At 36.7% G+C, this 25822-nt stretch overlaps 2 protein-coding genes across 2 annotated transcripts in view; one reads left to right on the top strand and one right to left on the bottom strand.

Moving 5' to 3' along the window:
• The window catches only part of mapre2 (microtubule-associated protein, RP/EB family, member 2), a 51991-nt gene extending 38452 nt beyond the window's left edge, over nucleotides 1-13539 (bottom strand). The window contains exon 1 of the mRNA XM_079601266.1: nucleotides 13533-13539. The gene's annotated coding sequence lies outside the window, so the exon portion shown is untranslated. The remainder of the gene's footprint in view (nucleotides 1-13532) is intronic.
• Nucleotides 88-25822, top strand: ccdc178 (coiled-coil domain containing 178). The gene is made up of 20 exons (XM_079601264.1): nucleotides 88-296; nucleotides 680-749; nucleotides 2109-2245; nucleotides 2478-2533; nucleotides 2753-2829; nucleotides 3332-3535; nucleotides 5084-5304; nucleotides 6074-6216; nucleotides 6845-6998; nucleotides 7170-7265; nucleotides 7855-7991; nucleotides 9404-9587; nucleotides 10182-10244; nucleotides 10419-10580; nucleotides 10789-10902; nucleotides 11059-11204; nucleotides 11289-11448; nucleotides 15651-15800; nucleotides 19774-19908; nucleotides 25121-25822. The coding sequence occupies exons 2-20, from the start codon at nucleotides 695-697 to the stop codon at nucleotides 25274-25276; spliced, it is 2550 nt and encodes an 849-aa protein (XP_079457390.1). The 5' UTR covers nucleotides 88-296; nucleotides 680-694; the 3' UTR covers nucleotides 25277-25822.

Below are 25822 nucleotides of genomic sequence, written 5' to 3'. Positions count from 1 at the left end.
ATACTTAATTGTATTTACCATTCAACATCCAAACCTTCGAAACCCTGAAAGGCTTCTTTTTTTTTCACTTTCTCAGTTTTGTCTATTGTGTCCGTGGTGAATGAAAGCCTTCCTGTTGCCTAGTAACCGCGCGCGCACGTTGAAAGCGGGGGGCTGGAAACAAAGTATGAAACAGGCCGCGACGTGACACAATGCTGAGATATGTGTCAACATTTATCATATCGCGCGTTTGATGGGTCAAAAATAAAATAAATATCATTCACGGCTGAACGTTCTGCGGTTTAGCGTGGAATAATGTAAGTATTGAGAGCGTGAATCACAGTCAAACCTGTTGTGTTGCTGCTAGTCAGCTGATATGCGACTATTAACCTTTTTTTTAACCTGGCGTTCATTACTAATTAACTTAAGATAACAGTATTTATTTAGTGCAGACTGTAGTTATAGAGCTGTTTTGCTTCATGGCAATGCCACAACACAAATATATGAGCCAATGTTTACCACATTAACATCTTTTAAAAATCAAAGTAACATAGTAATGCAATCTGATACCATTCCTGTACCGCAACAGTACTTTTGTGTTTGACAGCTAAGCTTAGAAAAGCATTTGGTTTAGTGGTATGACAAAGTGATCAATAGTTGTTTATTGATTCATTGAGTCGTTGATTTTTGATTTTCATAGATCGCTTTTTGAGAGATGCCTGACATAAAGTTACTCAAGTTTCCTTCAAGCGAAGAAGCATTCTTACCAGGTACAATGCAATGTTGTTTATCAATGTTATTTGCTTAACATAGAGGAATCAGGAGAAACATAATATACATTCCCAAACCATTGTGATTATGATGTAGCAATATACGAATAGCCACAATAAGAAGCACATATACATGGAGATTACTGTAAAATTAGTTACAATGTGCTCTAAAAAGTTTGATTTCCATTCTCCCCCCAACAAGCAATTGTTAAAGACAACATTAAATGGTCTTAAAAGGGTTAATTCACCCAAAATTAAAAATTATCCCATAATTTACTCATCCTCAAGCCATCCTAGGTGTAAATGACTTCAGACAAACACAATCAGAGTTATTTTTATTTAAATCCCAAAAAGTATATCCATCCATCATAAAAGTAATACGTACGACTCCAGGGGGTTAATAAAGGCCTTCTGAAGCGAAGCGATGCGTTTTTGTAAGAAAAATATTAATATTTTTAACTTTATAAACTATGATCACGGCTTCCGGTAACGGCCGTACGCGAGTCTAGTTCTGGTTCTGACGGAAGAGTGACCTCTGACCCGGGATACGTCACAATAGGAAAGAAAAGACTATATCACAATTTCCGTTTCATCCCAACTTTAAAGGGGTGGTTGATTATTATTTCACTTTTCTAACTTTAGTTAGTGTGTAATGTTGCTGTTTGAGCATAAACAACATCTGCAAAGTTACAACGCTTAAAGTTCAAAGCAAATGGAGATATTTGCCTTTAAAGAAAACGTTTTTTAAGGACTACAACAAACGGCTGGTAAGGACTACACGACATTCCTCCCGGGTTAGTGACATCACCAACCCTAGAATTTACATAAACCCCGCCCCCAGGAACGCGATTTATAGATTATCATGACAGAATATGCTAATCAATGACTAGAAGATAACTATACATAAATTCACCAACTAACCATTCAGAAATGTCCTTTTGCTTCTACATGTTGTCACTTCTTCTTGAGTCTCTCCATCATTGTCTGACTCCGGTTTGCACATAAAAGGCTAACAGTTTTTTGAAATTTTCAGTGCATGTGTGTGTGAGGTAAAAGGACATGAGCTGTTGAAGCTCCGCCCTCTGCGCCGGGAGCAGCAGCTCATTTGCATTCAAAGGTCCAGACACAAAACGGTGCATTTTTGCTCACCCTCAAAAAGTGGCAATTTTAACATGCTATATAAAAATATCTGTGGGGTATTTTGAGCTAAAACTTCACACACACTCTCTCTGGGGACATCGAAGACTTATTTTACATGTTGTGAAAAGGGCATTATACCAGCCATTTATGATTTCAGCGTATATAGTGCAATGCGAGATCTTCTTGATCTCTGTGATCAAAGTCAGTTCTGTTTTTCAGAGCAGGGAAAGCTGCAGACGGTTTGCTCCAGTAGGCGTCGCAGCTGTGCTCTGGTTAACACTCCAACACCATGTGTGAACAAAGCAGTTTGTCACATCCAGGAACTGCAGACCAAACTGGAAAATTGGGGCCAGCAGGTAAAATCAAACATAACCTGATAATGTTTAGATAGAGTTTATTATTTAATTTCGGGCATCATTGTATATGCAAACTAACACTCAAACACAATAATGCAACTCCTAGATCAAAACCAACGCCACACAGATCAAACCCAGATTGAGCTCACAGTTATATGGATTGAATCACATGTTATTTTCTCTGCTCTCATATTACATAATGAATGAATAATGAATGTCTCTTGTCTTCTAGGGTGATAATGCTCAGCATGAAACTGCACATGAAAACAACCACAGCATCATTTGGAAGTGAGCCATAAAGCATTATAGATTTTTCACATCACATGCATCAATTTTAACCATTTTTCCAGTAAGATGGTCAGCAGTCTTTATGGTTTATACCCATTATACAGTATGTGGACTCTGACGTATCATCAGAAAATAATTTTAACCCAATTCCTCGTTTAATTTATTACTATTATTAAATTTTTTTTTATTAAATAGCGTATTTTTCTTTTGTGTTTTTAGATGTGTTTCTACTGAAAGCAAAAATGTCGTCGAAAGCACAAAGCTGCATATCGAAGGCATGGGGCTTTGTGTGCAAGGTAATGACATTCTTCCATTTTAATATTTTGTTATAATATGCATTTAGTTTGCTTTGCTTTTGGGGGGTATAAAGACAATTCATATTCAGTAATATTATAAAAAAATTGAAAATATTGAGCTGGATAATGACACTAACTTTGCAACATCGACACTTTTATTGAACTAAATTGAATCAACATTGAACTGACTTATGAAATAAGGACACTTGTTTTCTGCCGAGCTGCTTGTACCTGAATTGAACTTGTTTCATAATGAGATGAATAATGACACTATTGTCTTTTGTAGAGCTGCTTTACCACTTAAATTGAATTAGTTTCATAATTGATGAATTTTACAGCATTAACACTGTTATCTTCCTGTTTTATTAATCCGAAGCTGCTTTGAATCAATATGTATTGTACAGTATAAAGCGCTAAATAAAGAAATGTGACATGACATGAACAAACGTCTACCACTAAGTAGTAGCAGGCCTCATCCAAATAATTTTCTGATTGTAAATAGATAGTGAGGTGTTGACTTCCCTCTGGATGGAGGCCGCAGATGTCCTGATGGAGGTGATGAGTTTGATCGAGCGTCTTGAGTGTGATCGGAGAGATGCAGAGAAGGCTCTACAGGAAGAAAAGGAGAAAGCAAAGAGACTTTTGGAGAAACTGGAAAGTCTCTGTGTCTGGAAGCAGAATGAGTTTCCCGTTGCAATGCAGAAAGGTCAGACTGGATGTTGATCATGACACGCAATAGTTGTTGAAACAGTTTTTCAGTAAGGTCATAAAACCCCTTTAAAACACGTTAATTAAAATAAATCAGCCATTAATAGATTTTTTTCAGTTAGTTACGAAGTCACAATTTCACATTTTTGTTTAGTTTAAGATGAAGTACTGAAATTACTAAAACTAAAAGAGAAAAAAAACGAATGAAAATGTCTAAACACTCACAATGAAATTATTCAAACTAAAAAACTAAAAAAATTAACTAATTCAAGATATTAATAAGTACTAAGATAGTTTAGTAATGATTCTAAAATAACTGCTTTGTTGACATATTTCCAATGGAAAGAGGAGTTTGGGACAGTACATGTTGAAGGCATCCTTCCTTTGTTTTTGTTTTTTAAAAAGCCATTAGGCTTTATTTTTAGGGGGAGGAGATTATATTTATTTATATTCATATTTAATATAGCATTTTAATGAACAAGGGTCATGCACATTTTGGTCCATTTTCCAGGAAGAGCAAGACTACATTTTAAATGTGTGTATATGATAAAAAAATAAGTTATTTTGTCAATTTGTTGCGTTACTCCCTTAAAAAGTAACTAATTGTGTTACTTATAGTTACTTTTAATGGAATGTAATCTGTTATGCTACTTTTACGTTTTCTCACCCGGGCTGGGCTTGCTTGTTTGTTTTTTTAATAACAAAAAAAAAGTTATATTTTTGTCAAATGTAAAGGCCCTTTTACATCAGAAGTGAAATGAATAAGCCTCAGACTGAAGCAAATGCAAATTCACACCTGTACAGTAGAGGGCGCCGCTCAAACAAACCGTTCAGCTGTGCTGCCATTCTGGATCGCAGAAGAAGAAAGTTTAACACTCTTAATTCAGCAATAAAAACAAAAAACACACATGTGATGTTTATCTAAAGTCATTTTTGCTTATTAGTATGGTTGAATTGGATCATCGAAGGCCAGCAACAATGATATAGGTTAATAAATTGAGATTAAATACATAAAGTAGCCTATATTTGCGTTATTTAACATTTAATTATTGCAGGTCTGTGTAGTATTCTGAATTTGCATTTCACTATTTTGATTAATTTTGAGGAATACTGAATGTGTTTTTGTGCAAGTGAGATGAGTAAATGCCTGCTCACATTTATTCTAAAATTACAATAACATCACGTTTACACGCCGCACACAACATCTCTGCACTAGTGCGGGTGTCAGTCAATAAATGGGAAAACAAAGTAACGTTACTTATTTAAAAAAGTGACTCTAAAAAATATATTTTGTTGTAAATTTAAAAGTAATGCGTTACTTTACTAGTTACTTGAAAAAGTAATCTTATGATTACGCAACTCGTGTTACTGCGTAACCCCCAACACTGTTTAAGAGTAAACAAGCATATAGATGAACTCAGCTAACAGAGATGGACTAAAAGCCACAAAACTTTATGCTATAGGGTCTTTTAAAGAGTTTATTCTCCAACATAATGTATTTTCTGCCCCATTCCTGACTTATCCTGTCTTATATTTGCACCGTCAGAGCGTGAAGCCTGCAGCACCGACATCGCTGAGCTGACGTGGCAACTGAAGATGAGGAGAGATCAGCTGCCGCTGGTGAGAGACAGGCTGACCAACACAGAGGTGCTGAACCGACGTCTGAAGGAGGATATCGATTTCATGAGGAAACACGGCCCGCTCGTGAACGAGAGACTCCAGCTGGAGACTGAAATCATGAAGCAGATCCGAACAGCACAAAGTGAGGTGTGTTTACTGCGCTGCCTGTTTGTTGGCTTGTTTGGAAGACCTGAAATCAATATGACAACCAAAGAAGGGATGTCGGTCTAACTAAAAGAGTCTGAAACGTAATAGAGGAGCGCAACAGTGACCACTCACTTTTTCAGTGCACTCACGTTTTTTTCTCGTTTATTTCCTTTGTATTTCGTAGAATTTTTCAATAAAGAGTGCTAAGAATTTAGATGTAAAGTATTTTGAAACTGGAAATAAAGTATTTCGAAATTGTGTTCTTATACGGTATTCTTTTATATGTAAATTAACTATCCACATTTTTATTTTAGTATTATTTATTTACTATTAGTATTTATTAATATTTTGAAATTGTATTCAAATAAATATATTAAAAAAATTATACATTTTCATTGTATTTTCATTTGTAATTTTGTCTCGTTTTTGTCATTTTTATTAGATTTTTAATCATTTTTGTATTTCTTTTTCTAGGTCTAAGTTTTTCATCTAATATTTATATTTTATTTCATTTCATCCTTATTTCATTTACCTTAAAATGTAAATGATTTTTAATAGTTTTAGTTTTGGTTTACAGTTCAATGATAACACTGACAGTACAATATAAAACTGTTGACAGTAAGTCCCTGATTATGATAATAAAATACAATATATTTGTAATTTTTCCCTAAATATATATTAAAAAACAGTTTTTCAAGAGTGTATACTGATGATACCCATGATAAACATTGTCTGACTGTTCATTTTTTTCATTAACATGTTTCTCAAGGCCATTGAGACTTTTTCAAACATCTCCCACAAGCTAGAGAGTCTTCAGCAGGAGCTTAAAAAGGAGGAATTCAAAGCAGACATTGAGAATGAAGAAATGAACAAAGAAATCGAAACGATCCGAGATCATCTAAGTGACAAACTGTGAGTCTGTTCTCGTCATTAATACACTGACATCAGGCCTGGCTTTTATTTCAGTGAACGGCACGCGTGTTATATCAGTCCAGACAGAAGGTGTCACTAAAATGCTGTTCTCTCCATCTTCAGAATTTATTCCAATCCATCACTTTGTAGGCAGGTTATAATATCAATATCAAATATATATATATAACATATTCTACTGATGTAAGACACTTAGTAAATCACATTAACACATGTTATCTTCATTAAAGGTTGAACCAGACATTTAATGCCATACTTTCGTCCCATTTATGAACGGACATCTTGAATTGTTTCATTTCTGTAAATGTTTCACATGGAAACCAGTCAGATGTTGGACATGTTTAGCAGATTTTTACATTAGATTGATAGATTTTAGGATTAGTCTTCCTCTGCTTGTAAAAACATATTGACATTATGCAAATAAATAAGTGAAAACCAAAAGTTTCCTTTAGGTAAAACCATGTAGATAGTTTTGAAATACTGATAAAACAATTGAAGAATTGGTGTCATTTATAGAGTAGCTGCGGCCCTCCGTCCTGCAGTATGAAGAATATCGACGTTTAAAGTTGATTACAGGGGAATGACACCATTTCTCTTTCTCTGCTTACAGGAGTGAGTTACGCCAGCTGCAGACACAGTGTGAGGTGTTTCACAGAAAAATTAAAGAGTCGGTAGAAAAACTAACATTGAGAGACGGCCAAATCGAAGCCTTGGTGACAGAGACGAACCAGTTAGAGAGGAAGGAAACAGACGTAAATGATGAGGTCAGTATTCATTTACAACACCTTTAAACCCGTAAAAATATTATGAAGACATTGTGAATTTTTCAGAATATTCCGTAACAATCATAAGCTCATGTTTACTGCAATATTTTTTTTTTGCTTTATTTAATTTTTGTTCATTTTGGATTCCAAATATTACACTATATTTCACAGGTCAGAACATTAAAAGCAGAAATCGATGAAAAAGAAGAGATATTGATGATAAAGAATAAGGAAGTACTGCAGCTTCAAAACCAAATACAATCATCTGTAAGTATAACAGCCTGTTCGAGACACAGCTTGTTATTTTCCATGATATAAATCAGAGGTGAAATGATGTGCCGTGTTGGAGATGTCAACCCTCACGTCCTCTGGAGGGCAGGAAAGGCCCACGATTCCTTGCACCGATCTGCCGTGTTTGTTCTCTTAGACGAGCCTCCATTTTGTCTAAGCCCTGATTTCACAATTACACTACGCTTGAGTGAATGAGCCGCAGAGCGCTCAGTTGTTTCTTTTGCAGTTTGCTTATTCCTTTTTAATTTGTATTTCCTGCATTTTTGATGGTGTTCTGCCAAAACTGAGTTTGAAAAGTTTAGAAACTTGGAAACTTAGTTTGACCATAGGTGGTGCTGCTATGTGATTTTTTTGAGTTTTCATGAATGTTTGACACATGAATGTTATAGTTTTGAAATATGAAATGAATTGAAAATAAGTGTGTGTGTGTGTGTGTGTGTGTTAGAAAGCAGTTATATATGGTATGTGATCTATGATCTTCTGTGTGTTGCCTAAACAAAGACTTTATTACAATAGCATATATAGCTACTAAAAAAATACTAATAAAAATGTCTGTGTTCATCAGAAACTTGAAGGTGATGAAAAGGTGTCTGAATTGAAAGCAATCTCAAGCCAAAAGCAACATGACTTATCAACCCTGCGATACAAAAACAAAGAGCAAACCTTAGAAATGGAAGACTACAAGAGAAACACCTACCAAAGGTTTGTCCCATAAACTTCAGATTACATTTTATTTTTGAATTCAAATGATATTCTTGGTCTTGGATACAAGTAATTGTCACTAATAATAAGCTGTGTCTCCAGTGTTTCGCAGTAATTTGTTGTGTGAAAATGGCCAAGCCTGCATTTATTTCATAGTAAAATTCTGAATACAATATTTATTGTAAAATTGCTATTTTATAGCACAGTTATGTAGAATTATAAAAAGCTAGTAAACTGCAATAAAAATTACTATACTCAATATACAGTCTATACTGTTCACGCATACAGAAAGGTCAAGCACAATAACCTAATTTTATTGGTCAACAACAAGATTTTTCATTGAACTGCAATAACTGAAATCGATCCAAATGAAAAACAATCCGTTGTTGTTACTTCCCCTAAATTGTCCATGGTGCGGCAACGACAAATGACGTTGCCTCCATAAGATCTATGAAGGCCATATGTTTGCACACACAAGCCAACAGTTTTGCTCATGTGTTGCCGTTTAGTTGAAACTCTAACACATCATGTGAAACTATGATGGTAATTCTTCCCAACTTGAACTTATGGATCAACATTGCATTCCATGTTGGAGATGGAGACTCAAATGACAACACTGTGAGAAATGTGCTGGAAATGTCTTGTGGTTCATTGGTCTGTTGTGTGAGTGTTGGATTCTTTAATTATCAACACAGAATCTGTGTTCCGCAGATCATGTCATGAAATCATGCAACAACTCTAATTCCACTTCATTAAAAATGTGTAGGTGTGTGTGGCATTGCTTCTAAAATTAAAATGCTGTGAAGCAGCACAACAGCATGAACTAACACAATGACTGGTTTTGCGTCAGGATCAGGACTTTACATTGGACATCAGGCGCCAACCCAACGCAGTACCAAAATTATTACGCGTTCAAAAGTCCTTATTTTGCAATACGGAAGTAAGCTATTTTCTGTGAATGTGCAAGCCGCTATAGGTAAATAACTAGGAACAGTTTGCGCTACAAACCATAGCGTGTGTGTGTGTGTGTGTCTGTGTGTGTGTGTGTAAAGTTGTTCACAGTTGCATTTTCTTAATATAAGTGATAGTAAATATTAGATCTTTAGAAGCTTTCTAACCGAATGAAAGCTTGATTATTGTCTAATCTGAATGCTGTAGTTGCATTATACATTATGAACTAAGCTAAGTTCTAGATGCTGTTTAATCATTGTGTCATATTGTAACTATTCCAGTAATTAATCTTTGATTTGGCACATCTTGTTTAATCAGTTGGATGTCACATATTCATGGCTGTTTCATTTCCAGTTGTGAAATTTGCTGAATGCGGTGCAAGCATTTTTTTGTGAGCAGGCTGTACCTGGTGGTGGTGGAGTGGATCTCAAGGGACAGACTGTTTTATGATGTTGTTCCAGCAAACAGGCAGTGAAACAGTTACTGATGGATCACGAGCTCATCCTGGTCAAGATCAGTGTGAGTGAGAAGCAGTGGAAACCACTCAAAGACGAGCTCGACGGTGTGTCCGCCGAACATGCAGACACCAAAGCCGAGCTGGACCAGCTGGAGCGCCAAACCTTTCTGAAGGAGTTGAGGAACAGGGTAAGAGGACACGTGCAGTTCATGAGCAAACTCTTAGAAAGAGTCCGGATCCAAAAACACACACCTGCATGCTGTCATTTTTTCCCATTGAAAAAGTAGATCTTTACACAGCCGAGTTAAGGCTTCTCCTCAAAATTCTGTGTAAAGATGTAATGCGGCATAAAAGCCAGACTAAATTATGCCTGCTCTGACCCACCTCAGCCCCTAGTATCAAAGTACAATATTTGCTCAGTATTTGCTGTGTAAATGCATGTATACCTCCTCTAAGCAGCATTAAACAGTCACCTACAGTAAATGCCACTTCAGAAGTGCTTTTGTGCCACCTCTGCGGTGCAAATTTGCCATTTGTCAAGCTTCGAAAAAGATAAAAACACCATAAAAGTACTTTTACATGCTCTATATTGAGCAACAGAACTACATATAAATTATTATTCACTGAAAGTCTTTCATCGGCTGTAGATTTGATCCTTTTGTGTTTACAGAGAATTATAGTATAGTATATTGTCACTTTTGAGCTGTCTTTGGATTTTGTTTTGTCTTATTCTTTGCTTTAAAATGAGCTGATGTTTGATGTTTATGTTTTGGGGGGGGCAGAAACAGGTAGACAAAGTGAAGACCCTGGTAATGACTGAAATGACCACAATAGATATTCTCCAGGTAAAACCTGACTTGCCTAATGAATACATTAATACATCTTTTAATTATTAAATAAATTAATAATTCATGAAGCAATATCAGAATTGCACTAGTTTGTAAATTGTGTGTACCGTTTATGTATCTGTTAATGTTTGGTATAGATATATTGTAATTGATGACATGTTTTACGTTCAGAGCAATATGGACACAGAGGCAGCTGAATATAACCGTGAACAAACAGACTGTGAGAGGGTGAAAGAGGAGCTGCAGAAAAAGTATGAAGGTGCTTTATCTACAAGCTCTGAGCTAGAGACAGAGGTGGAGCAACTGAGACACACATATACAGAGAAATCTGAGGTAAATCTGATCAGCATACAATAAATGTCACTGGATTGTCTTTCAAGTATTGGCTTATTTCAAGTTTTGCTCAATTGCAAAGTAAGTGGAAATTTACTGAGAAAGTTTGATTCATGTTGACTTACAGATCCAGTGAAGTAATTGAACAAAGTTTGAACAAAGGATGTTTTTTTCTCTTTATATATGAATTAATTTATTATTTTCTCAGACAATTGAAAAGTTAAAAGCAAAACTAAATGACCTACAAACTGCACACAGAAGCCTTTCTGATGATTTTGAGGAAAAAAAGAAACACCAGCAGGAATGTTTAGATTCTGTGAAGGTAAAAAATAAAATCACACTTGATTTGTATTATGAGATATTTATGTGATAAATGTGTTACATATCCAACGATATTGCAGATTTGTACTTACTTAAAAACTTACTTAATTCCATATTTATTCATTCAATGATGGTATGTTTATTTATTTGCTGTTAGGAAAAACTTAGTTTGGTCTCATTGAGGTACGAGGAGATTTCAAATCGGATCAAGGAGCTCGACCTGAAGTCTAAGGAGTTAAATCAAGAATTAGACACGATGGAGCAAACCATCAGCACTATGCCAGACGTTATAGAGGAGCTTCAGTAAGAAATACAGATATATTGTTGTGTGGGTGTGTGTGTATACACAAATTTCTTACATTAGAATGTATTTGTTGTTTGTTTCAGGTGTTTGTCTAACACTTTGGCATTCAAACACGAGACAGCCACAGTAGTGATGGGTAACGTGAAAAAGGATATAGCGTCCTGTGAACAGAGGAAGTCTCACACCGCACAGATTCATTCAGCGCTGCTCACTCAACGCCAGGCTGTCGTGAAGGACACAGAGGTTAAGAACACTTTCTGTCATATTTACATTTATGTCAAGATTATTTTGTCAGGGCTTCCTATAAGGTCTAGATCAGCTTTTCTATTTAAATACTTGCTATAATCCAGGTTAACAAATGTTTCCTTTACATATCAGACAACAGATCAGCTGAAGCTGAATGAGCATGAGTGCATTTGATTGGTTAGGGGATTTGATGTGCTCCAATCACCATTCAAGCCGAAATTACCTTTATAAATATTTAGATTTCCTTTGTATGAAGATGCACTGTGTAATTTTTTATGGAATATCCAGTGATGCCAAATGATAAATTCCAAATATTAATGCAGACATTGAGAACAAAACATATTTAACAGAAAACTTTTGTCCATTATTATCTACTCTTAGCTGGTACACAAACATTTTCATAAGTTTAGTAAAAAAACGTATAATATTAGTGTATTGATAGCTTCAAAAATGCTGTTTTATGTATGAACAACTTTAGAGACGTACAAATGTTTACAAATCCTTTGAGGTTCAGAGACTATTCAATTCATGCTGTTCATCATTGGTTGATTTTATAAAAAAAAAAAAAAAAGATTTTAATATTTATTTTACACCATTACATTTATTTTGCCATTATAATGGTTTCATTCTGTTTTGTGAGATAAGACTGGTCATAATGTTGTTAATGTTAAAAAAAGTAACATCGATGGTGTTTCACTTATATTTTATGCTATTTTAGCTTTAAATATAATTAGATTTGTCCATATTGTCCAAGTTGTAGTTTAACTTTCACTAGTCCCAACAGGATTTCATTTATAAATACATTTTTCAATTAAAATGCCTTTCTCGGACCAAATGTACCCCTATGGGATTGTGTCCAAGTATTAAACTTGATCACTTGTGACCAACCCTCACAAAGGTTTCCGCAGTTTCAGAGGATTCTCAAAGCTTTTTACATCCTTGAAGTTGTACATATGAAGAAGGATTTATGTTTTAAAACACTGTCAATACGTTGATATTGTCTGTTTCTTTGATCATCACAATTTAAAGGGCCATCTCAGTGTCTTTAACCTGATGTAGGGTGATTTGTTTAGCGTATGTGTGTGTGTAATAACTATCCTAATGCACCTTTGCTCTGGAATATCCGACACTCGATATCACACCTCTACTAACATCCCCTCTACTAATTTGATGAAAGCTCTTATAATTTTGTGTCAGAGATAATATGTTATGTTTTGCATGAAACCCACGTATTATCACTTCATTTTCGGAGGAAAAAAGCTATTTATTGGGGGAGTTGAGTTTCGGGATTATGGCCTCAGTCAGAGCCCGGCGTCTGATGAAAGTCTCACATGGCTTATCTAATGTGAAATCGCCATGTGGTATATAGTTTCATTAAACGGTGATCAAGAATGCATTAGTTCAAAACAAGAAAAGGCAATGGGGCTTAATCCGCCATGCGCGCAGAAGCAGCAAACTCCAAACAAGTTGTTGGTGCGAGACAGGAGCCGAATTAAAAGTCCTCCCTCATAGAGCCAGTCTGCCATTAACTTGCTGCAGGGCAGCAGAGCAGAGAGTCTCTTTAGACTTCTCACAGGAAACAATAAAGCGGCACAAAGATTCATCGCCCAACAGACACATTTTGACTTTTAACACTTCGAACAATGAGAGGCTGTGTCAGAATTGGTTGACCTGAGGCGCATTGTGGAGACGTCACAGTCATGAGATGTTAATGAAGACAGGAAATATGGATAGTGACGCACAACACTGGATGACGACCACAGCGTCATGTGTTTAGATGAGTGGGACTCTCTTATTAGGCTTTTTTTAATAGTGTACACATAATTATCTTTTCTTGGTTTTTCTATCATCATGATTTTTTTCTACATCATTTTTCCTTGTTGAAAGCAGAACTCTATGGAAGCAAGTATGAAAAATAAAACCCTAATTGTGACTTTTAAATATACAAAGTGGCTTTATGTCTTTATAAAGCTTAGTTTGCGATTTCGTATCTAACAGTTACGACTTTTTTCTTGTGATTGTGACTTTTATGATAAATATTAGTGCTGTCAAATCATCTAACATAAAAGTTTGTTTATAATATGTATGTGTGTGTGTGTGTGTGTGTGTGTGTGTGTGTGTGTGTGTGTGTGTGTGTGTGTGTGTGTGTGTGTGTGTGTGTGTGTGTGTGTGTGTGTGTGTGTGTGTGTGTACTGGACACACACATATATATATACATTATATATATAAACAAACTTTTATGTTAGATGCGATTAATCATGATTAATCGATTTGACAGCACTAATGTATATATATATTTTTATTTTAAATTTTTTTGACAATTGTTGCTCTTTTTATTAAGAATTATCATTTCAATAAAACCAATTTTCATTTTAAAATGTGCTTGGCAGATGCTTTTATGCGAAGCAACAGATTCATCCGCATGTGTGTTCCCTTGGGAATCAATGCCATGACCTTGCCATTGCTGGCTCCATTAAGGTCAATGTCAAATTTACATTTACAAATGTGTTTACAACCCATTTTACTTCCATGGTGAAACAGCATATTAAATGAAAAAGAGGCGGTGTCTTTTTACATAGAGATTATTTTCTATGGAAAAACTAGCACCAATTAATCGAGCTCAATAAGACAAGGAATGAATGAACCGTTTTTTTGTGTTGACTTGCAGCACGGATTATAACCTTGACAATGGTAACCATTTAAACAGTTGTGCATTTCCTTGCACGATGAGTTGAGATGCGGTAAATGTAACTTACACTTATGGACACACTCCACTGTGACTTCCTCACAAGCTGAATTGGGTTTTTTCTCTTTCCCCTCATCATATTCTCATGTAGCTTGTTTACTTGATGAAGTCAGACGCTCAGTGAGTAGAAAAGCAGTAGGATGCAAAGTGCAGACACCATCAGTTTCTTATGGCCAATGAAGTGTAATTTGTCCCATTTACATTTCAGAGGTGCATCAGACGGGTTTTGTCAGCACTGCATGCAGTAATTAAGCTTTAAATCAATAGCCGGCATTTGTCATGTTTACTGCCACTCTCTGTGCTGGGTTAAACTCATCAGTTTAGCGCTGGGTCGTTTTACTGCCCAGCCACACTTCATTATTCCTTATTCCCAGGTAGAGCAGAAAATGTTCTTCTCTTTCTCTCTTCATCTTTCTTCCCATAGCTCGCTCTCTCTCTCTCTCTCTCTCTCTCTCTCCTTTCTCCACGTATACAATGCTGACACAGGGTTGTGGAGACAAGCAAATCAGACAGTTATTTATTGTAATTTGTTTACATACTTCCTCAAGTGCTGTATGATTACTTGAGTTACCGTATTCGAATAGGTTTGGTTTCACCATTTGGGTGTAAAACAAACTAAATGCAAACAAATATGCAAATGCTGTAGTCACAAGATGCACATAGACACATACAAAAGGAATCACAAGCACTATACATGTACGGTACACAAAAAAATGGTGTAGATAAAAATTTCCCTTGGAAATTTCTAGTAAATGAATTATCAAGTAACACGTTGAATTAAAAGTCAAAATTTAAGTAGAATGAATGTTGTCTTTTAAAACGTACTCCAATATTATTAGTTTTATTTACAACTTTGACAAAATCTTTTTTTACAGTGAAAAGTGGTCCATACGACAAAATTGTGTGAGAAACACAACAACATTTTAGTGTATATTCATATGAGTTTGTGATAGAAGTCGCAATGTCTAGTTGTGGACTAATCATTCTTTTGAATCAGCTGTTTTTTAATGAATCAGTTGATCCAGTTCACAAAACTGAATGATTTGTTCATGAATCGGACTAATCCGGTTCTCGAGTTCAACTCACTGACTCAATGATCCAGTCACAGAGGTTAACAGCCCACTGGAGGGCAAGATTATCAGTGAATAACTTAAATTTCAGTCTGTTCCTCACACAAAAAGCTATCGTATGGCTTCAGAACACTTGAAATATAGTGCATAAGTCATATAAATAGCTTTTGGATCCTTTAATGAAGCTTCAGTCCATTCATTGTAATTGCATGGAAAAGTGCATCTTCAAAATCTCTTCTTGAAAGCCATTCACGTTTGGGATGACAAATGTATGTAAATGATTTTAAAGAACTATTTGTAGTTGTTCCATTGTGTCCTTCCATTATAACATGTTAAAGTCTCTCAGAAGCTGATGGAGAACATCATGTGCAAATCTGTTCCAGGTTCATCTACAGAAACTGCTACAGGACAATCTGAAGTTAGCGCAAGAGTACCGAGAACTGCAGAGAGCTCTAATGATCGCCAGACAAGAAGCCGTTTGTGTTTCTGAAAGAAGAAACAGAGCCGAGGCCTACGTCCAAGATCACAAGCAGGTAACACGTTTCTTTCTCTGTGACTTCTTCCATATGCATGTATACATCAAGGCTATTTTCTGCATGTGTGAATGACGTGGTTGTCTATCTTTGTCATCAGAGATAGACAGCAGGCATGCAAAATAGTGATGAGAGAGAGGACTGGCGTGCGCAGGCGTGCTCCACACAGCCTGTCATAGGTGGTTGGTTTTAGTTGGGCAGTCAGCTAGGAGGCCACTGCAGTAATCTAATCACGATGAGATAAGCTTCATGACAGCGTTGCTCTGGCGTGCATGTGTGTTTATTCCATCTCACATGGCAGTGAGAGGAAACAGGCGCGCGGCAGATGCAAACGCTCTCAAGAACCAGCATCTCGGGAACGTTTGGGAAAATGATAATATGACACGTACGTCCATCACTAAAGGATGGGTGGTTTTGCTGGTATTCATCAAAGCTGTACTGTGTAAGTGCAGTGTGTGTCTATAGAGTGCAGTGCATTTGTCATTCCCAAACACTATATGGCTGTGTATATAACAACAAACACTTGTCAATGTAAAGATGTTTTCAGTGAGAGGGTAAAGCTGAAGTGTGCCATTTCTATGCTAGAGTCACATAAAGGAATAATTACTGTATTCAAACAGGTTTCCTCAAAGCTCATCTGCCATTGGTTGAACAAACAGGTAGTTTGGTCAGGATGCTCAGACAGAGCGATTAAAGGGAGGGTAGGGGATTTGTTCCAGATTTTATGCTGGTTGAAAGTCTCTTCACATCTTGATAGCAATCGCTAAGTTAAGTGGTCTAAATGTATTTATATGTATATATATATCGTCTGTGGAAAGAGTAGGACCATAAAATATTCATCCAATCATTGCATTCGTTCCTAATGGTGGTAATTTTTTATTTATGTCTTTTTTTACTGATTTGTTCAGTCGCTCTTTCTGTTACATCATTATACTGTAGTTGGCGTCAAAGTGGAGGTCTTTTTTTGTTATGAATCACTCAGTGATAGGATTCGTTAAAAAACAATTGTATATTACTCTATTTTACAGTCCTGTTCCGCATGTAAATACTACAGTATGTACTTATTATAGCAATAACAAAAACTGGGTGCTGCTAATCCTGAACCTAACCTTAACTTAAACCTAAGCTTTCATGGGTAAGTACACTGTAATACACGTACTGTAAAATAAAGTTTAACCAAAACAAGATTCGTTAGTCGCCCATGACCAAAACATATTTAGAAAGCTTTTGGGAAATCTACTAAAGGCCCGATATACTCATGCCGAAGTTCTTTTTCGTTTAAGCGGCCCGAAAGTTTGCTTTGGCAAGCTGTTACGGACTCCCAAAACCAACTCCAAACAAAGTTAGTTTTGACCTGATTTTGTTCGAAATTATGTCACATCAGTTTGTTCTTCGATTTCGCTTCAAGTATATCGGGGCCTTAAGAGTCTCTAGAAAGAGTGTTGTAGTGTTGTATTGCAAAATATTGTTTTTGTATTTAATCTAATATAGAGAGCTTAACCTTTGAGTTATCAAGCTAAAAAAAAGTAGCCAAAACAAACTGAGTTTTAATAACCTCTTTGTGTCATTTTACATCAAGAATGAGTTTGTTCATGAATGAGATGCCTTGTTCGTTCGGCTCATTCAGTCTCGTTCAGACTCAAATCTAATCTCAGAGTTTTGTTCGTTGGAATGATTTGTTAATTTGATTTGTTAGGTTTGTTCGAAACATTTGTTCATAAACTAAACCAGCAAGGGCGATGTTTCAATGGCACCACAGTAATTATACATCGTGTGTGATAATTAACCTACAAATGTCTTACTTGATATCTTCACATATTAAGCTTTGATAGAAGGAATTCAAACCAAAAAAAAGGCACACTTCAGCTTAAAAGCTTTGTGTCTCTCTAGTTATACTAGTTTTACTGATCTACACATAATCTGTCACTTTAAGTATATAGCTCTTTTTTTTAGCTGTAGATCATTTTAATATGATTTGTTATTCTACTGCTGATGGTAAAACTCTACTGAAGAGCAAGACACATTGTTTGTTCCCCAAAAGACTAATACTCGTACAACTCCTCATCTAACTACATGAATGTTATCAAGTGAGAAATGCATGCAAAAGGCAAATCCTGTGGACGGGATTCTCCACGCTCGTGATCAAAGCCTGATTTTCTTTTACTCAGTATTCAGCCTTTTTACAGTTTGTTGTTTATTTGCAGACTGCTGCGGCTTTCTCTCCTTCAGAGCGGATGCGGTCGCATCTCTTAGAGGTTTACGACGAGCTCTTCTTAAAGTTCTATACGTTTCTGTAAGGACGCGTAGTCCAAGCTGCGCTCAATTAAATATGGATTCTTATGATGGCTTAATATTTTTTTAAAGGTTTTCCATGCCATGCCAAGTATGTATAGAGTCCGTTATGAATAGTCTGAATAGAATGTATATTTATCAGATGTCTATTAAAACACCTGCTCCATATGTATGAAACTGTCACACCACATTTATCATCAGAAATAGATCCAGACGGTGTTTTAAAGCACTGTTTATGTGGCTAGAAACAGCATAAAATGTTTATATATATATTTATATAAATTAGGAAACTCAAAAATGACAATTCGAAATATTTCATGGAGAAATATATGTATGTATTTATGTAAAGTGAGGCAAATAAGTTATTTTCTGTTATTTACAGTATATCAATGCACATTTACGGGTCTACATATCTGCATTAGTGTGCTAGTGACAGATGGCGTTTCATTATTTATGTGGGTTTATGTGGCATCCTTTGGTCATGCTGACAAACTGCTTTGTTTTGGACTTTTATCAATTGACTATAGGCACTGCGACTATGTCCTCAACATCAACATATCACTTTTATGTAGAATACGGGTTATCATATACAATGACGTACTGGCGTTTTGCCAGTTTAGTTGGATTTGCCAGTTTAGTCTGAATGAGAGAGCTAGAGCGCCCCCTTGCAGTGGTTAAATGTACAAACCATGGGCCTAACTAAACATCCAGAATCAGTTTAATGCTTGTAAACAAAAGGTTGGTGGCAGGTTTGCTATTGTAACCCTGAAGGCCCAACAGAAATTCTCGAAAGTTGGGTTGTTACAAGACAGGCATATGTTTCACAGATACTGTGGGTATCTTGCATCACTTTGACTGGAGTCTTTTTTGATATTTCTTTGTGCACATTTCTTTCTACAGCATATTGTAACTATTGCTACTTGTAGCATTAATAGGATAGTACAGTTTTTTTTTTTTGACACGGCTCCATAAAGGACATATTTTTTTGTACTCGTTCAGTTAAAGGCTGAGCTAATTCGCTTTAGTTTTTTCATGCTCCGAAGAACACATTGCCAAGCAATGATAAGCTTAAAGGAAGAGAGAAGAGATGGGGCGAAACAAGGGACGACATCCCTCCGAATTGAAACCCCCTTTTTTTCTGGAAAACTGCACAAATAATAAAGAGAGCAGCATGCTTTCTTCCTTTCTTTCTTCTTCTCTAATCTCTCTCTCTCACACACACACAAACACACTCTCTCTCTCATTTTTTTATGTTTTTCCAGTATACTCAGAATAATTTCTCGTTGCGGCAGGGGGTTCATGACTTTTTGTGTATGTGTAAAATATGTCTGGAGGGGATTGGTATAAAGTTAAAGTGAGTGAAGTCGAAATATTTTACTCATCAGCTTTGCAGTCACCGAGTTTGCCTGAGCTAGAACAAAACCGCTGAAGCATTTAGAGAAAATTAACCCCCCATCCTGGCAGCCAGATGTGACTGGTTTCCGCCCAGTGCACATGAGTGGGCAGGGAGAGCAAGAGACTGTGAAATTCCTGTCAGCCCCGTGTACTGCAGAATGGGCTATTGACTGCTTTCTCTATTCCCCTCCATCATTCTTCTTGAACACTGCCATTAATTTCCTCTCCTGCCTTACCAATTCCCCCTCTCTTTCTCTCTCTCCCTCTTTCTTTCTTTCTTCCTCAGCTTTCTTTGTTGCAGAAGAGGATGCACAAAGCCGTACTAAAATACTTCAAACACCGCAGCGTCTACAGCCAGGCAGAGCTGGCCCGCTTCCAGACCCTCTCCAACCAGAACAACCAGAAAATGAAAGCCCTCCAGGTATGGGCTCTTTAGTACCCCTACAAACACACACACACACACACACACCACTATTTGTAAGTATTGCACTATATACTACAAAGGGTCCCATTCAGGGTAATGCTTGTTGAGTTTAAGATGAGGTTGGTCCTAGAAGGAATATTTAATCCAAAAATGTAAATCCGATCATTATTTACTCGCCCTCATCATGTTTTTCTTCCATGAAACACAAAAGGAGATGTTTGGCAGAGTGTGCACATTGCCATACAATGAACACTTTTCAGTGAATAAGGACTTCAATTTGAGCTGTTCCTCACACAAAGCTATTCTATGGCATCAGATAAGAAATATTGCACACATGGACTATTTTTATGGTCTTTTTTTTGGAACTTGAGAGTTGATGATCACCATCCACTTTAATTGTATGGGAGAGAACAGCGTGTACGTTTTTAAAAACATCTCCTTTCGTGTTCCACAGATGAATAGAAGGTCAATGGTCACTTTTATTTACATGACATGACAGTCAAGCAAAAGAATCTCCCCTGTCAACTGGGGCGTAAAGTTTATATGATTTAATAATAATTATGGATGCACGATATATCGGCTACCATATCGGTTTCGGCTGATATATTTCAATTTGTAATATTAAGGTTATCGGCCCGATAAGAAAATTTGGCTGATGTATTAAAACCGATAAATAATTCAGCTGAGACACTTCAGATGCGCTCTGTTTGACATGATGGTTTTGCTTGAAATAAATATGATTGGAATCACTCAAAAAGGAAAATACAGTTAAGTGCAACATGTGCAGCACAAGTCTGTCATATAGACTACATAAAATAAAAAATACATAAAATGAGAACATTATAATTGTGTGCTTGGGACATGTCTTTTAATGGTGAGACTTTTGTTTTGTAATCAGGCTCTCAAAAATGATATAAAATTTTGATTTATTTAGATTTATCGGCCAATATTCTGATTATCGGCTTTCAAATATAAATAATTATCGGTTTCGGCCAAAGTTTTCATATCAGTGCATCCCTAATAATAATGATGTAGATTAATAAAAAATGTATATGCATCATATAATAATAGTCATAAACCGATACGTTGACCAGATCGATATATCAGAAGATATTTGGCCATTTTAAGATTATCGAAACTTCGCCAGTCAACAGAGCCATTAGAAAATCCAAAATCTAGTCTAGTAAATAGAAATTTTGTTTTCAAATATCAAATCTTTGAAGTGAATTTCAAGCACATTTTTCGCTCTTATCACACACATATCGTCATTAAAACTGTCATCCCATTCTCTTATTATTGATATCGGCATTGTATAATGCTCTGGAAAAATATCTATATTGTTTGACCTCTATCATTAAAATATAAAATTGCACTCGTTAAGTTTTAAGAGGCCTTCACATACAGTAACATCTTAAAAATTCAGCGATCATGGCGCGAGGTGCTAGCGTCCGTCTAGCATGTTTAGACCAACAAAATATGGTGCATATATTTAAATGTCGCATGAACAAATGCGAGGTCGGTACAATTATATTTAAATAATGAATGAAATTAGAATTGCGTTTAACATTATTTTTTATATTGGAATAATGCAACCGCAATGTTTGAACGATCTAACACAAAAGGCATTTGGTCTCAGTGGAAGGTGTACTATGCGCGCTTATAATGAGGTGAGCGGCGGTGTGTTTGTGGCTCAGTCAGGGGAGGCCAGCTCTGGAAGTCAGGCTGGTGAATGGAGCATGAAGACGAGGAGTTCTTCAAGCTCCTCCGAGTGTGAAGGACAAAAGGAGAAGCCTTACTCTAAACTTTGTCACAGCTCTGTGTTGATCTCCTCCCCCAGACACAGACTAGCATTGTGTATAGGAGACTTTACATTGTGAAGTAAGCAAGGCATAGCAATAAAGCATCACCAATCTCAAATGACCCAAGAGCCGTGTAGAAGCTAACCTTTGGTTTAAAGGCTTTATGGTATTCGAAAGTCTAGTTTGTCTCAGCTTCCTATTGTCATTGTCTTTGTATTGTGCGATGGCCAAACGGCGCATATGGGATAGAGGCTGTGGAGGGCCTCTGCCCTGTCCGGGGCCCCCTCATGACATCATGAGGTCATTAAATATGCGATTTTTACTAAATGACACAAATCTAGGAAGATGAGTAGAAAATATTTCAGCAAAACAAGGGATTAATGGAAAGTATTTAAGATAGGGATAAATCATCCATACTAATATCTCTGTCTGTCTGATCATTTTGAGACAAGTGGTCAAATATTTTGTTTCCCGGATTGAACACAAGCTTTTTAAAGCAAGCCATCTTGGTAATTCCTCAAACAGCTATTTTCCAGCCGTACAAGTTTTCTTGTCGTGTTTCAATAACATTTCAAATCACTAATATATTCAGGGCCGTTGTCAGAGGGACATCCGGGAATGTTGTCTGTGAAATGGGGGTTGTGAAAATTGTCTGTGAAAATTGTTCTTTATTTCTAAGTTTTTACACCAACAAATCAGCCACTGAAGTATGACTGCTGAAAAAACTGTCAATGTTTTGATTTTCCATTGATTTGATTTATTTCTCTCTACATATTCACCATTTTTAATTATATGTCTTTCACTTTTCTTAAATAGACTATTTTTTGCATATATTTGAAGTAGCCTATCATAAACAAGTTCACACAGCAGCAGAATCCGGTTGTTAATCCTGTATTTGAGTCCTCAATACGGTCACACACAGTTCAGTTATTTACATTTTATATATCAGGACTCACAACCGCATTCTCGGAAAACCCGCGGTGTGTGAACCGAACCGGTCGTGTCATTCAGTGCAAGACCGTGTGTTGCGGATTGTCTTGTGTGGTTTCGCTTTCTTTCGATAACTTACAGTGATGGAGATATAAGCTGTGTGAGAGTGTTAGATACAGTCACCGTTCTCCACCAGAGCTGTTCCTGTCAGTTTTGTGTGACTCAACTGCTCCGCTCTTCACCCAGATATAAAAGCTGCTGTCGGTTAATGAAGATTTGACGGATGAACTCTGTTGGACACTTTGTCATATCAAAACGTACTTTTCAGTTTGATACTGTAGATGTCGCCATCTTTGATATTACTTTGGTCACTGTCGCATGTTCATACAGACAGTATTAGAGATGCTACTATAAGTTGCTGTGTGAACGGGATGTGTTTTGATGGCAAGCGCTGTAATAGAGCTATATATGTTTGAGCCCGAATCAGATTCAAATGAACCAATGCAACCACAACGACTGTCTCATAGACAAAACACTAGGCACTGCCTTAGCTTTAAAAAAAGATATTGAGAAAAAGCATGTTGAGAATAATTAAGAAGTGTCCATTTTGAAATGAGATGTACAAACAAAAGCATTCTCGTTCAATCGCTCAGGCACGTCGGTTAAAAATAAACTTCAGCCAGGCATTTCTAGTAGTTTGAACTCTCTGAAAGTTTTTGGAGGTGCATATGTCCTCATCCAAGGACAGAACAATATCAGATGCTCTTCGCTCTTGTGATTGATGCAGACATGAGTTGTTAAGAGCACCATGACATCTCACACACAAAAAAATCAAATCCTGCTGTTTCTGAAGAGTGGAAACAAAAACTCATATTTTAAACTGTGGAGTTAGCTTTGAGATATGAAACTTGCAGATTTCTAATGTAGAATAACCTTTTATATGTGTAAATGTCATTATAATTGAGATTTTCACCTTTAATCATCTTAAACTATCGCAGTGTCCCGTGTGCAAAGACTTTTTATCATATGCTGATTCTGTCCGAACACTTTCCCTAAGAGACCACAAGCACAAACCTGTCCACTCATCTACTCATGAGGAACCTCACGCCGACGAAAACTATTCCACTGATCTGTCCCTGTGTCTTCCTGAGGAACAAATGACTGCTTTCAAGCAACTCTACTGAAGTAGGAAGAGTTAAACGAAATAGAGAAAGCGCACAAGCCTGTCATCTCGTAACGCCGCTGCGAGATTGGGCACTCAGTTCCGGGTTATGCAAGTTTACACCAGGGATAGCATAATTGACAATTGCTAACAACAGAGAGCAGGGTGGAGAGTTGTGAATGGCCAGTAATAATTGGAGCGAACGCCCACTGCGCTGCTCTCGAGGGACTGTAATCCAAGATCTTGTTTCTGATATAATTGTTAGTCAGAAAAATTCTGCATGGCTAGGCCAGCTCAGTTCCCAAGCTGGTTGACAGTGCAAGGCAGTTTAATAGAAAAACTGGTTGCTGAGGTTTTTAAAACAGGCATGCACTGAACCAACACGCAGTTCACCAGGAGTGTGGCGCTCACCGTCTTTCTCGTTCCTTTGTTTTGTCTTTCTCAATCTCCTGTCGCACAGCACAGAATAAAAGCGTCTCAAGTTGTCAGTCGTCGCTCTTTTATAGGTTTCTGGGAATGAGTCAAAGTTTGACTAGTAAATGCCGTATCTAATCCGGTTTACAGGCACAGAGCATCTTTCTTCAGTCACGACCCTTCAAAAGCATGTGTATTCTGACAAAAAAAAGGATGATAATACATTTCATATTTGTATATTATATTTTAGTGTAGTATATATACGGTTTAAACACGCATTACCGGTCAAATTCTTTTAATAATGACATATTTTTTTTATGTTTTCAAAGGACATTCCTTATACTCACTAAGGCTGCATTTATTTTATCAAAAAATACAATAAAAATTAATTAATATTGTGAAATATTATTACAATTTAAAATACCCGTTTTCTACTGTTGTATATTTTAAAATGTAATTTATTCCTGTGATCAAAGCTGCATTTTCAGCATCATTACTCCAGTCTTCAGTGTCACATGATCCTTCAGAAATCAGTCGAATATGATGATTTGCTCCTCAAGAAACATTTCTGATTATTATCAATGATAAAAACAGTTGTGCTGCTTCATATTTTTCAGGATTTTTTGATGAATAGAAAGTTCAAAAGAACAGCATTTATTTGAATCGGAGTTTGCAGTGCATATATTTAAATAGCCTTTGAATCGAATGGAAATGCGAAGACTAGCACCACAAAGCAAGCTAGTTAACAACACAACATACAGTATATATCGGTGACCAACTATACTAGCCTTTCCCAGTGTTATATATTGAAGCATTAATGTGGATCTTCTGCCGCTCCACTACAGGTTTTTGTACTGAAATTAGCTGACACTCATTGATTCCATTTGCTTGCCTATTTAAACAGGAGGAGTTGTCAAACTCAATCCGGCGCCTCTCTGAGTTCCTGCTCTCGCTGACAGATGACTCAACTACCAGCCATGTCCCGCAGCCAGCAAACAGACCCATCGCAGATGCCGACGGATCGAGCAGGAAGATGCCTACAGTTCAGATAGCGGAGTAATTGGACGCTCACCTGCGCCAGACAACTTACTTAAACCCCCAGCATGCTTCACTCTCTCTCGTCCGACGCTCACGGCCCAATCCATAACAATGAAGCAGGTGACTTTCATGCTACTGTCAGGAATGATCTAATTTTAGCGGGGTGAATGATTGCAATTGGCTTTGCCTCATCAGATAATTAATCTATGTCACCATTAATTGGAAAAGAGAATAATTAGGGGGCTCTGTTGACAGAAATTCTACGCTTCTCTAGATTCTTGGATCTAATTACACTTACTTAAACCCCTCTGACCTTAACTAGCGGATAGTATACCTGCGTAACCCTAACCAGGCTCGGGTTGGTCTCGACCGCCTCTCGCACTGCGTCCTTTGTCATTTTTTTCCCTCCTTTTTGGCTTGTTTATCCTCTCTTTTCCTGTCTCCTCAGAGAGCTGTCTCCCTCAATCACTTTTCAATATTCAATCTTAATTTTGTGGAAGTTTAGCATTTTCAATGAGCTGGAGATGAATGATTAATGAATAAATTTGAATGCTTCATTTTGTCCATG

The sequence above is a fragment of the Phoxinus phoxinus genome, assembly GCF_949152265.1.
Source record: "Phoxinus phoxinus genome assembly, chromosome: 24".
Taxonomy (NCBI): domain Eukaryota; kingdom Metazoa; phylum Chordata; class Actinopteri; order Cypriniformes; family Leuciscidae; genus Phoxinus; species Phoxinus phoxinus.
This window is presented reverse-complemented; position numbering and strand designations above follow the sequence as displayed.

Excerpts from the sequence above, each read along its gene's own strand:
- ccdc178 (XM_079601264.1), top strand. The coding sequence starts at position 695 with ATGCCTGACATAAAGTTACTCAAGTTTCCTTCAAGCGAAGAAGCATTC. Across the intron at positions 2,830-3,331 it reads CATGGGGCTTTGTGTGCAAG|ATAGTGAGGTGTTGACTTCC; the intron begins GTAATGACATTC and ends GATTGTAAATAG. Across the intron at positions 15,801-19,773 it reads ACGTCCAAGATCACAAGCAG|CTTTCTTTGTTGCAGAAGAG; the intron begins GTAACACGTTTC and ends TTTCTTCCTCAG.